This window comes from Ooceraea biroi, chromosome 10 (genome assembly GCF_003672135.1).
Source record: "Ooceraea biroi isolate clonal line C1 chromosome 10, Obir_v5.4, whole genome shotgun sequence".
NCBI lineage: Eukaryota > Metazoa > Arthropoda > Insecta > Hymenoptera > Formicidae > Ooceraea > Ooceraea biroi.
The window spans coordinates 8,069,217-8,083,797 of NC_039515.1; the positions used below are offsets into that span (position 1 = coordinate 8,069,217).

Sequence of the window (14,581 nt, forward strand, 5' to 3'; positions counted from 1 at the left end):
TTTCATCGTTTTCATATAGCAAGACCCGGTTAACCGATGACGAAAAATACAACATCAATGTGCTACATCGAGAAGCGAGATTTTACACGGGAATTGTCAGAGCCACTGTGAGCTTACGGAAATTCGGGTCTCGATCAGGGGAGAGGGATCAGCAGCCCTGATTTCTGCCCCATCGAGGTGTCGGTTCGTCGTTTCCCATTCGCGTCCCGATGATTTGTATCCTTTTGCATGTGCTTCGTGAACATGAATCCGATACCGATGTACGAGCGTCACACCGCGAGATATGTACCGCACCCCATACAAAAGCCCATTTCAGCTGTGGATTCTCGTCAAAATTTACTCCAGGACGCACTGCACCCTGAATAACGTGACGTCTCGACGCGATGACCGTAAAAAGTTCACGAGATGAATGTTTCGAATTTTTTTTCACGAGAGCGCAAATTTGCAACTGCGAAATACAACACACTGCGTTTTGCGGTTTGAAAACTGCATCTGCTTGAAATGCACGTACTTTTCAGTCATATAAATATTATAAATATGCTTTGTTTACTGCATACGCTATTAATTTTATTGGAAAACCCGATTCGCGCGCGAAATCAGATCCGCTCGGAGTTGCGTTTAAGTATAATCCACCGAACGCGGTTATCCATTATGCCGTTAACAAACACAGCAACGCGACCGATCGATCTTGCAAGGATCGAGTAATCCCAGGGCACTTTCAATGATAAATTGCCCGCTGTTCGCGCGTGTGGTTCTGTTTTGTATAACTAAATCATAGAATAGTCCAGCTCATGGTCCAGCTGAGAGGCTGCTTTCACGAGACAGCGCTGGATCGTGCTCTTTTCGCTTCGCCAAGTTATTCCAGACGCGATCGTAACGAACGCGCGGCATTAAATCTCCCGTTTGTTTCGCGTTCCTCGATGAATAATAAATAAATCAACGTGCACAGCCGCAGCCAATGGTTTCGCGGGCGCTGCGAGATTTAGGATTTCGCTTCCAAACTCACTCCGGAACGAGGAACAAATGAGGATATCGACGGATCTCTGAGATACTGAATGATGCGCTCCTCCCGTAAAAATGGGACGATATGAGCCGAAACAGTATTATCATAAAGGCGCGAACGCAAGGGTGAATTTCCGTTCAGAGGGTACCGAGTTTTATCATTCGTGCGGTTCGCGTGAGAAGCATAGAAAATATTGGGTTGGCAAATAAGTTGGTTCGGTTTTTTAAGGTGGAATAAAATACAATTTTTTTTATACACAAAATAAATTTTAATCAATTATATATTGACCATTGTTATTGATGACTTCTTGCCATCTTTCCACCAACTTCATTATGCCGCGTTCGTAAAACATCTGAGGCTTATCGGCGAAAAACCAATCCAGGTGTCTTTTGACGTTCTCTTCATCCTTGAAGAATTTTCCGTTCAAAGAGTTCTGCAACGACCGGAATAAATGATAATCGGAAGGGGCCAGGTCCGGTGAATACGCAGGATGAGGCAAAACATCCCAGCCAAGACTGAGTAATTTGTTCCGAGTTGTCAATGATGTGTGAGGTCTGGCGTTATCGTGGTGGAAGACAACACCTTTTCGATTATCAATTCTCGACGTTTTTTGCGGAGTGCTTGGTCCAATTTTGTTAACTGCGAGCAGTATGTGGTTGAATCAATCGTTTTGCTTGACGGTAACAGCTCGTAGTAAATGACACCTTTGAAATCCCACCATACGGAGAGCATGATCTTCTTCGGATGCAATCCTGCCTTCCAGGTTGTTTGTGGTGGCTCGCTGCTGTGTCCCCATGATCTTTTCCGCGTTACATTCTCATAGACGACCCATTTTTCATCTCCTGTCACTAACCGCTTCAAAAATGGATCGTTTTCTTGACGTTTCCGCAGCAAATCGCAGATGGATATGCGAGTGGCCAAGTTAGCCTCGGTTAATTCATGCGGCACCCACACATTGAGCCGAGAAACGTATCCCAGTTGGCGCAAATTGTTTTCTACGCTTGTATGAGACATATTAAGTACTGTAGCAATCTCTCGCACCGATTGGGATGGATTTTTATCGATGATAGCTTTGACATTACTTGAATCAATCTCGATCGGGCGACCGGAGCGAGGCGCATCATTGACGTCAAAATCTCCAGAACGGAATTTGGCGAACCACTTTTGACATACGCGTTCTGTTAAGGCATCATCTCCATAAACACGGCATATCTTTTTATGAGCCTTTGCAGCTCGTTTGCTCTTCTTGAAATAATAGAGCAAAATATGACGATAATGCACGTTATTTCCTTCCATTTTTACAGCTACGCAGCACACACAATATTGATGTTAGTCAAACCTAAATTTACAGAAAGGTTATGTGAAACATGTACTTTCAAATGCACTCTGAAGTTGCGCGATAGTGTCGAGAAAAACAAGAGTGAATTGGAAAGAAGTTGCACCGAAGCAAAAACCGAACAAACTTATTTGCCAACCTAATACGTTACTTCCCGAGATAGTAGACTCGCGACGTCACGTCAGGACGATCGTTCGTTTATGTTAAAATACAGGAGACACCTACACGTATATACACGTGCATGTATCAGATTTTAAACTTTAAAAATAGAAGAAGAAAATGTCTCTTCCTTATTGAGTTAAATGAAGGATTGATAGGAATAATTTTGTTCGTATATAATAATAATTTTGTACGATATCCTTTTCAGAGTTAATTAAAATTAGCTCTAAAGCGTTAATTAAAACCGCGTAATATTAACATTACAGTATCATGTTAAATTGAGATACGAATTTTCATGCGCTGTAATTAAAACGCTGTACATTCATTCTTGATACATTGCAATATGTATCGGCAACATCTCGATATATGTGTATGTGTAATCAGTACAAAATTACCTTTTTAAAAAAGGTAAAAAAAACCGCCAAGTATACGTACGCGTGGTTTATGCCTCGAATATGTAATATATCGTAACATTATAGTCATCCAAACCAAATAAGGGCGAATGTCATTTAACGATAGCGTGACAAGCACGTTATTTATCCCTTTTCCGATTTTAACGCAGTGCCTTGCGGAACTGCTGTTTATGCACCACGGGCGCGGATTTGTGGTGTTCATTATGCCAGTCTCGGAAGTTTGTGTAGCTCCTCTGACGGCGCTTTAACGTGTTGAGTCTACCCTCCGGCAGCACATTACAGCGTCGTGACGATCGCTGTTAGTTTAGTAATTAAATGAAAAATAATCGCAGAGCCACGAGCTATTACCTGCGAATAGGAAATTTAATCTTTATCGTACTAATTAGGAAATTGGTTGCGCACGCCGAACGTCCTGCCTGATTTGCATACCTCGAGCTGGCCTTGTTTAATTTAATTAAACAAATTACATTGTCATTAGCGCGCTGCATAAAATTAGCGCTACATGAAAGAAATAATCGTTTTCGAGGGAACGCATTACGCCACTGATGACTCCAGAATTCTAAAATTCAGAGAGAAATTGTATATAAAGTACCGAAATTATTTGGAATTATTTTGGAGTTCTAGATTCATTCGTGTCAATTAATACCTTATAAATTCAATCGTATTATTTAACATCCTTTATCAAAATAATATTGAATAATTGACATCCAAATTTTCATTTATAGAATTATGCAAAATATAATTCCATCGAATTCCACTTACATAAAATGCAAGCAATTTATGTGTGGCATAAATCGTTTTATGTGGAATATCCCATACATATATTGCAGATATTTCCATAAGTGAAAATCTCGTGAATTAATCCTTCCCCGATTACTCATTAATCGCGGCGTGTATCGACATGCTGCATCTGTATGCGTATCGCAACGTCACGATCATATCAGCGTTAAATGTAACGCTGTCTGATGCAACACAAGGAACCGCATACACTACGCATCCGTAGGATTTGCAGCATCGCGTGCATTATGTTAATCTGATGCGCAACGCGTCCCGACACAACTGTGCGAGCGTTCTCCACACTGAGTGACCAGACGGGTTAAGAGGAAGCGGAGAGGGATGAAAAGCGGAGATTAATGAGACTGCATTTACCTGAAGTGGATTCGGATCGACCATGGCGCAACTCTGTCTGTGCTGCTGCTGAAATTTCGGCTGGTACGGCTCGAGCATGCGGATCTTGCCCCACCGATTGAAGAACAGGGCGATGGCGGCCACCCACAACACCAGGACGAGGATGACGATCAGGGCCTCCTCTGCTCGCACTACTACCGAACCTGTCCCTGCAATCCCTGATCAGACGCGCTCTCGTTTTTTAGCACGTCACGATAAGGGCTATGATAATTGAGCTTTGATTCGCGTATGATTGATGAGACAAATGATGAGAGAAATGATGATGTTCTAGATGAATATCGAATTGATTTTATTAGAGACTTCGAGAGCATCAAGACTGATAACCGAACAATGAGAAGATTACCTTCAAATCCGATTCGTTTGAGGGTCAACAAATAATAAATATGTCAAAATATATGTATTTATCGAATAATAAAATTTTCAATAATACTGAGATAACATAAAACATGATATAACATGACATGAAATGGAAATGAAAGTTTAATGATAAATATGTCAAATATGTAAATATCTACCGAATAATAAAATTTTTAACAATACTGGTAATGAAATGATAATGAAAATTTTATGATAAATGTTGAAATAATTTTACGATTTATTAAAGTAAATTTAATGAACAGATGAACGTGTATCGGCTAACGCTAAGCGAGAATGGAGAACGAAATCCCGGCGGACGAAAGATTACAGTTTGCCGAAAAAAACATTAATTAAAATTGAAAGAAAGATGAAATAAACGTAAATACATCGGCAACTTATTAAATTGGCACAAATGGAATCGATAACCCCGATGATAAACCCATGATCTGACCCATGATCTGACCCATGATCCGACTTGCTAGTTAACTACGTTAGCTCGTCAACAACATAGTTCTGGTTAGCTATAGGAGGGAAAATATGAGCTCAGGAATATCGCTTTGGTGCACCGCACAATTCGGTGTGCAGTCGCACGTGAAGCTTTGTTGGCGACCTCACAATGTCATCTAACGACGTTTCATAGTACGCTTGCATGGCAAACGATCGAACTGATAAATTGATATCCGTCGCTCGAACTACCGGATCGAACCGAGGAAAAGGGGTCTCCACCACGCGAGCTATCACGTAGAAAATCAGGGTGGGGGAGAGAGAAACTAGACAGATTCCATTATACTGCATATATATCCCTGACATCCGCGTGGCGCACGCAGAAAATACAGTTGGACGACACTCTATACATAATGTATGCGTACATACTTTAAATCTCTCCTGCACATAAAGCGACAAGGATCTTTCATGCGCCTCCAGGAGCGTGTACACTGGAGAGTGCTCGGAATTTAATTAAAGCAATTTAAAAAAAAGAGGAAAAAGGGGGAAACTACATGCTTCCGAGCATTTGATTCGCTGCTTTTTGCGAGTGGCTTATCGCGCGAGTTTTCATTGCGAGCTCGCGCAACTTGTAACACGTACGAGGCATACGTAGCCGTCTTCCTTCTCTCGCATACGCTCCCCGCGTTTTTTATTTCTGAAAGAAAATTACGCGGTCGATCTTCCGGCGGCTTTTCGCGATGGTCTCCGGAGTGTCGTCGTGGCGACGAATATATCCCCGTTTACGGCGTCACGTAAAATTCCAACGAGCGCCATGAAAACGTGCTGAAACCGCGATGGATTAACGCGTTCGGTATGCGATCGATGAGAATCTCGGAGCGGAAAATACATTGAACGCGCGCGTTTCGCAACGATCAATTATTTAGCTGCAATAACGCGCGTTACGCTCGAGTTTATTACTGCCGAGTCGTTATATTGCGTTCGTCAAGCTGTTCGTGGGGCTGTTTTCTGTGAGCCCTCCGAACGGCAGAGCGAGACAGGGAACATGGAATAATCCAGCTCGAATAATATTCGCGTTGATTGATGAGGATGAAATCGAACCGACGCGCCGTCGAGTAAACATCGGGAAACGCCGGTAATCCCGCGGATCGCTTCTTCTCGTTTCGTCGCTTCGAAATGGCCTGGAATGTCGCGTGTCACGTCAAGAATTCACGAGGGAAGTATCACGAACGGGAGCGATCCCGCTGGGGATTGCACGAAATTGAAACACCATAGTACGTGATCAATGTTTCAGCCGACCCAACGAACTTTTTTCGTCACTTTTTCTCGCCCAATCCCGAGTCCTCCTCATCTCCCATTGCGCGTCGAGCTCGTAATACTGATAGGAATGATAACCGAGACTTGGTCGAAAACGAGCGTACCGTGAGGGTAACACTCACCTGACTTGCTCACGTTACCCCCATTAACGTAACTTTTCAAGGATCAAAACGAAAATAAACCCCCTGTTACGAGGTAACGGCAAGAAAGAAAGAAGGCCGGAAAGCAAGACTTATAAGGCTTTGTAAATGACTGCCGGTAGTTCTTATTGTGTTGTTGATGGGGTGAAATAACGCCTTGTCTTTTTGCTCGGCAAGATTGCACACGGATCGGGGGTCAGAGAGAGATGTACGGAGTGAGGTCGGAGATGGACGGGGGGTTGCAAGCCACCCGGATTACGCGGAGTTATTAGACTCACCGTCGGGGAAGGTCGAATTGAGCTCGGCGGTGGCCTCCAATTCCGATGACATGGAGCCGACGACGGCGGCGTCCGGTGCTTCCTCGAGCACCACCTCGATTTTCGTCACGTCACCTGCGAACGATTATCCGGGACTTTAGCATACGTTAATTTAATCGGATTACGACGTAATTGTAACAGGTACCAAAATATCTTGAGATCGAAATTCTATATACCGTTTTTATTATTTCTGCTTATGTATATGTGATATTGTATACGTACCGCTTGCATTGATGTCGCGACGTTTGCTGGGCGCGATCGTGACATGCCGATGTCTTCTGTGTCGCTCGCTTCCCTCCACAATGAGACGCTCTCTGTGAAAAGAACATTTTTTTAATGAAAATGTGTTACCTTGTTAATTAAAACCAGATTTTATTGCAATAATTTCCATTCACTCTGCAGCAATTTGTTTGTCAGAAACGGAAGCGTGATATGAAATGCATGTCTCATGTCAATTATAATTGCAATGTAATCGCGATAAATTCATTTAATTACTGTTTATTATTAAATCTATTTCTCACTAATTAAATGTATTTCAATTTAATGACGTAGCAATGCTCAATGACGTTGCTAAAACGATTCGTTTACTGACAATTCAATTGCTCGCGCAAGAAAAATTCTAAAGGTCTACAAAGGATTCAAGACACTTTAATCAAAAGCTTTCTCCGGGTCACCTGGACGCATTCATTATATTATTTTGACAGATGGATTTGCGTGGAAAAAAGTCGCGCCGCACACGCGGGGCGAGGATGAGAAACGGGGATGCATACACCCTTCGCGGACCTCAGAGAAAGGGAATGTGATACTGAAAACGCTCCTGTTCGTTTGCGCGCATCGTTTACCTTCGTGCATTATTCAGGAGTCCGCTCGACCACGTTTGATATATCGGTTAGGGTTCTTCGGATCTTCATAGCTTTGTTGCGAGGACGGGAGTGCAGTCGTGACAGCGCGACATCGACATTCGTTTGCACTTTTATTCATGCATTTTGATGCATACAGCATCGATTGTGCAACTTGAATTTTTCAGTCCCAAAAAGAAAGTCGAAGCGAAATCCATTTGAATTTCTCGCGTTTTCCATCTTCTCTCACAAGATACACGACTGTATGGCTATTTCGATTCCAAATACGGCAGATCGCTCGTATTTTATGTTATATTACGTTGTTATGTATATTATATCATATCACATATGTTATATATATATATATATATATATATATATACACACACACACACACACACACAGGGTGGCCCATTTTAATTTATACAGTCGATTTTTTAAAAAACTAAAAGAGATACGAAAAAATGTTTCAGACAGACATGTCACGATTTCGAGGGGAACATAAGATGATACCATTGGTTTGACCTTGAATAGTCGTTTGAAGGTCACGCGAAGATCACCTTCAATTTCTTAAATTGAAACCCCAACTTTTTATTGCAGATTCTTATTCTCCATCGAAAAGTAAGTAACTTTTGTCTGAAACATTTTTCGGAAAAATGTCATCTTATGTCCTTAAAATGTCCTCAAAACTCATCTTGAAGATCATTTTAAGGACATAAGATGATATTTTTCCGAAAAATGTTTCAGACAAAAGTTACTTACTTTTCGATGGAGAATAAGAATCTGCAATAAAAAGTTGGGGTTTCAATTTAAGAAATTGAAGGTGATCTTCGCGTGACCTTCAAACGACTATTCAAGGTCAAACCAATGGTATCATCTTATGTTCCCCTCGAAATCGTGACATGTCTGTCTGAAACATTTTTTCGTATCTCTTTTAGTTTTTTAAAAAATCGACTGTATAAATTAAAATGGGCCACCCTGTATATATATATTATTATATAATGTCTAAATGAGCAGTATGTTATCGCACGCTATTTTATTCTTTCGACATTACGTTACTTCCGGCAATGTAATTATCTATGTAATTATCGTTCGCCTGGTCGATCAAAGGATCATTCGCGCAAACCCTTGCATTCCCTTTTCCATTCCAGCTAGAAATCATCTGTCGCATGTGTTAGTTGCGCGAATATTTCGCAAGCACGCGCCGTTGAATAATAAAGAAGCGCACACTTATCGACCGCAACTGCAGCTCCGTAAATAACAAGAGAACGCGCGGGGCTAGTGCAAACCCCTCTCATCTCTGGTATGCGCTAATACTGTATTATGGCTATTATGCATGGGAATTGCTATAATAATGAGGTTCTCCATGATATCGAACGCACGTTTAACATGAGCAACGGTCCGGGAACGTTACGGGATCTGTCTAGTGTTGTCTGTCTAATGGGGGTAACGGTCGCTCATTAAATTTACGGTTGAAGTTCACTGGATCCCAAGGATGTTATCTCGAGAATGTTGGATCCCGAGGATACGCGTCTACGTATCACGTGCGATAGCAACCGCTCGCTTATCGGAGAGAGAAAGAGAGATTTTCGATAAATCTCGAAGTCTCGTATTTCAACGTCGGGGACTCACTTGTCGAGCTTTTAGCCCGGCAGACAGTGGATAAGGGTGGAGAAGGTTGCGCCGACGACGCAAGAGTGAGAGTGTGTGCGCGACGAGCGCAAGGGTAATTATATCTGGGATCCCGCTCTCTCTTTCTCTCTATCTCTCTTTCTCTTTCTCTATCGTGTCAGTCTGTAGTTCTCTCGTTTTCACTCTTTTCCGCTCCCATTTTCCCGTAACGTTTCGCATTTTATTCACTCTAGCGAACGACGGCTGCGACGGCGGAAGACGAGATAATCGAGATGCTTAAGCGAAGCGAAGATTTAATGGAGCCGCAAAGTAGCAGCGCGGGTTTTTGTCTTCTTCTGCTTCGCTAAAATTCACAACCTTGGCGTGATAAAGTATGCACACGATAAAGCGCTCCACATACTTTTACTCGTACGTCACCGGTATACGAGATCTGTCCTAGAAAGTAATGAGACTTAACTTTTTTCTCAAAAACTAACAATATTATAAAAACTGCAGTCAAGAGAGTTACATTCCTAATCTTCAATATAATTTCAACTTGGTAACGTCAATTCTACAATTATTTATGTAACTGTATGTCGTTTTTTGTCGTGACGCGTCACAAAAATGGGACACGAGAATATTGAGCAGCGTTTTATGCGATAAAATTCTGTATCAAACTACAGGACAACGCGACAGAAATATTCAACAAGTTAAAACAGATTTACAGAGATCAAGTTCTATCCCGGGCATCCCGGTTTTTAGGTGGCACAAGACATTTTTGAATAGCTGCGAGACTGTAAAAGATGAATCCCGATTTTTTTCTGAACGATCAAGCACTGCACGAGCACGAAGACTTTTCCCAGGAGTGGAAACATTGTTTCCATCGGTTAGTGGTTTCCCAAAGGAATTATTTTAAAAAAGATGAAGTTGATTTGTAATGAATTCATAATACATATTTTTACAGAATCAGTCTTATTACTTTCTAGACAGATCGCATATATTAGGAGTGTGATTTAGTTTTGAGGGTTTTGCAACAGATGGCTGTAGTGTCAGTTTGTTCCAATAGCTGTTTCCGATAACTGTTGTTTCTTACAGTCTTGACATTATCCATGACATTTAGTAGCATTATAGTAATAGATGCAATAACAGTCGTGTTTATATCATCGTAAAAATGCAACTTCCGAAACAGCATTTTCGACATGCGTTGCTTTTGTTTTTTAATCAAAACAAAACTGCGGCTGACGGTTATAGAATTCTTGTCGAAACTTATGGTGATTCTGCCCCATCAATTAAGACGCGTGAATACTGGTTTAGACGCTTTAAAAGTGGTCATACTGATGTGAGGGACAAAGAACGCTCGGGACAACCAAGAAAGCTTGAAAATGCAGATTTGCAAGCATTGTTGGACGAAAATCCAACACAATCCACTTCAGAACTTGCCAGAGCATTAAATGTTGATCGTACAACAGTTACCAAACATTTACATGAAATGGGAAAAATTCAGAAAGAAGGGAAATGGGGTCGACATGAATTATCGGAAAGTGCCATTGCGAACCGGTTGAACATTTGCATTTCGTTGATCGCCAGGCAAAAAAAGAAGAGTCTTTTGTCTCGGATTGTTACTGGGGATGAAAAGTGGATCTATTTTGACAATCCGAAACGCAGAAAATCATGGGTGGATCCAGGCGAACCATCAACATCCACTCCGAGACGCAATATTCACGGTTCAAAAGTAACGCTCTGTATTTGGTGGGATCAAGAAGGTATAGTGTACTATGAGTTGTTAAATCCGCATGAGACTGTCACGGCTGATCGTTATCGACACCAATTGTACAAGTCGAAGCAAGCATTGGACCAAAAACGACCACCAATTGCGAGTAAACGACGGAAAGTGATTCTTCTTCGTGACAACGCTCGACCTGACGTTGCGTTATCAGTGAAACAAACACTATTAGAGCTTGAATGGGAAGTCTTACCGCACCCCGCGTATTCTCCATGCGATTATTATTTGTTCCGGTCGATGCAACACGCTTTAGAGGATACACACTTTCATAATTTCGAAGAAGTGCGAAAATTCGTCGACGAATGGATCAACTGAAAAGAAGAGTGATTTTATCGTGGTGGAATCCATCTCTTGCCAGAAAGATGGGAAAAAGTTATAGAAAAGGAAGGAAAATATTTTGATGAAGGTATTCATTCATTATCATATTTAAATACATGCGTTTTTGAGCAAAAAAACCCTCAAAACTAAATCACACCCCTAATATTTCGGCGTTTTTTCTTCTTTTATATTTCTCTTTACAATTTTTGCATTATTTCGCATGCCGCTTTATTCTTGCGACATTACGACATTACGTCACTTCCAGGCAGCATTCGCGATAATCTTCGTTCATCCACTTGTCCACTTATATCGTTGGACGATGAAAAGTTTGACGCTGTTAAAAAAACTTTATTACGTGCCGAAGGCAATCACGTAATAAATGATGCGATCACGTGAAGCCGGCGGATATAACTTGAGGCGATTAGATAACAGATAATAAGCAAGACCGGTTCCCAAAGAGGTATCCGCGTACAGATGTGAGTCACACGAGGATGATTCGAGTGTTTTCGAATGACTTGTCCATCTTCTGATTAATACATCGATCGATACGCACGATCGAGCCATGCTGCAATTTTCCGCGTAATCAAAATAATTGCGTCCTCCAAGCGCGTCTTTATCTACGAAACTGATCAGGTATAATATAATCGCAGTAATTGGACCTTCTTAATGCTGCTGTTTCATGCCACTTTGCCAACGGCATAGCCTTTATCACAGCGCACAGAGAAAACTGCAAATTGGATAGTTTCCGAAATGCTTGACTGCGAGACGCAAAACGTGAAACGCGCGGATATGGAAATACAGCAGCGCACAAACGTAAGACCGTTTAATATTCAGTGAAATACACAGATGTGACACACAAAAGGAGCGCTTTCAACGACTGTCCCATTTTACAGGAAAAGACGAGACGCAATTCTATGTAAAGAAAGAAACGCCATTTGATTTTCCGCGGCGTAATCATATAAAGCGCGAGGGTGCAGGTTTTCCTCATGAAAATTTAGGTTTCCCACGGAATCGTGGGAGAGATATCGCTGGATATCGCTGACGTACTTGGACGGTTTTGCGAGCTCCGATCCATAAGGTCCGACATAAAGAGACGGAAATATTTTATGGGATGTCTGCCCTTCGCGTTTATTCGTTCGCGTTGTCTACTGAGATATCAACTGTCACGAAATAATGACACGCAAACACCAGCGGCTTAACATGTTTTTATAATTATGACAATAATTATGTGCACGATGTTCTTTCTTTTTTTTTCTCTTTGACAATCACGCTTTCCACTTTCATACCTGTTTTCCTAGCGTTTCCTTGGGACAATCCCGGGAAATTGCCTTTATTCCAAGGTTTGTTCTTCGCGCGTTATGGGAGAAAGAAATGATGACAAGGACGATCATCGCATCTATACGTTGTACATACGCGCATTCTGCACACGGACTGCGAATCCTACAATTGCGCCATTGCGCTGCAATACGTGCAATAAAGTGTTACACGCAGTAAAGAGAGGCATAAAAAGCAACATCAAGCTGCTTCTTTTCCCGTAATCGGCAGGAGCGTTCTTTCCACGATCTCGAGAAACGGATGTGCTTTTATTTTAACGAAAGCACGTACAATCCCGCTGGACAATGCGCGACCTGAAAAGAGAACCCTGCGAGTTTTTACTACAGCGTTACATTGTCGATGCTCCTCTCCGCAATCCGGGCGGAAAAGCGATAAGAGCTTTTTATCAGAGCTTTTCAGAACGATTTCAGGTAACTCTCAAACCGTGTTGCCTTGCATAGATTTTTCATTAAAAAAGGACGGTATTAATAACATAAATACACTTTCTCTTTTATTCTTTTATTACAGGCAAAATTAAGAATTAAAAATAACGATAAATGTCGTCCGCAAGTTTGTTGTAGTCATCGCGCCATTCAGATTAATTAACCCGCGTTACGGAGAAACCACCCCCTGCAGCATTCTGCAGCATTGTTTGCGCGTTTAGCGGTCGAGAATGGGACAAGACGTCATAATTCGCTTCACTCGGCTGGAGCATGACGCTTCCACGTGAGAGAACTCGCGTTGGAGTAAACTGGCCGAAAGTTCCGGCCACCGCTATAAGTCAGCGAGGAAGCGCGAACAAATGTCGAAGTCTAATAGAGGTGCGGTGTTCATCGCAGGGTTAGTAAACGCAAAGTTTGCCATCGCCCCGTGAACAAGCTTTGATCACAGATACTACGGGATGCATCTTGTGAAAGTACAAACGTTACACTACATCCCTCAGGGAACGTACGGCTGTGCGGCAACCTTTCCTTTCATCCCCTTTTCCCTCCATCCTTCCTTCGTCTCTTATGCATACTACACCGTTATATTAGCCGGCGATAGTAACGCAATTCTCAAACAAATTGGCTGCATTTGGGAATAATAGAGACGAGAAAGAGAGAGAAGGAGAGAAAAAACAATTAATTGCACAATTTTCCGGTCGCAAGCGTTTGCGATTCCTTGAACGTTCTCAGAGACGAAGCTAAATGAATGAACGGGATGAAATTCAATTTAAAGCTGTGTACGCTTTGCTGCGTTCGCCGCCGATGTTTCTTAAGAGCAAGAGATGAGTGACATGAAAAGAGAGACCGTTTCCTCGTGTCCACGTTGTAATTAAACACAATAACGGTGATTCCGGTTAAGTAATGTTGAAAGGGAATTAATTAATTCGCGCGCGACGAGAATAAAGCGGCGACGCGGTCGCGCGGAAAACGGGATTACTCCGAGTTTTCCGACGATGATGTAACACAATATTAAAGTTGTTATTTCGAGCAACGGCGGAGCGGACGGGCGCAATATGATTTACGTCAGGATTTGTCTTTGTTGAGAATATAGTTTGTTAAATATTGCTCGCCATACATCGACCGGAGGAAGATCGAGACGAATTTATAAAAGAACGGAGAAGCGCACAGAGAGTTTCTGCGACGTCGCGAATGTCGCTCGCAGGGAAAACGTCACTTCGTTTAAACCGTGGAGAAATTACATAAGAGTGCACTGCATACACTTTTATTTCTCGATATTTTTATTTCACGGAATCGTATCATTACGTATGCCATTTTGTCGCTAGCGTTTATCGATGATCGAGTTGTTCGCCAAAGAAGGTCTTCCGTGATGCGTCCGCAATTACGAATTTGTCACGATATTTCCACGTAATGTAACGTATGCATGTGTAAATCCGTGTGTGCATGTGTGTGTGGGTGCGACAATACGAAAGTATTGTCGGTATCATATGAGATCCACATGGGTGGATGCGTCGGTTCGCGCGACCTCGTTCTTCTGAAATAATACGCGGGCTGCATCCACCGGGAGAAACAATGGACATCACGCCACGAGGATCAATC

At 42.1% G+C, this 14,581-nt stretch overlaps 1 protein-coding gene across 2 annotated transcripts in view; it reads right to left on the reverse strand.

Annotated features, from left to right (window-relative positions):
* Positions 1-14,581, reverse strand: part of LOC105283732 — a 31,334-nt gene that overhangs the window by 7,207 nt on the left and 9,546 nt on the right. The window contains exons 2-4 of one of the 2 annotated variants that reach the window (XM_020033103.2): positions 6,897-6,988; positions 6,636-6,749; positions 4,061-4,257 (exon numbers count right to left, since the gene is read on the reverse strand). In XM_020033103.2, coding sequence (XP_019888662.1) covers positions 4,061-4,257; positions 6,636-6,687 — 249 coding nt within the window. In that variant the 5' untranslated portion in view covers positions 6,688-6,749; positions 6,897-6,988. Of the gene's footprint in view, positions 1-4,060; positions 4,301-6,635; positions 6,750-6,896; positions 6,989-14,581 lie in introns of those variants that run through there. The other variant, XM_026972886.1, reaches the window with a different exon arrangement.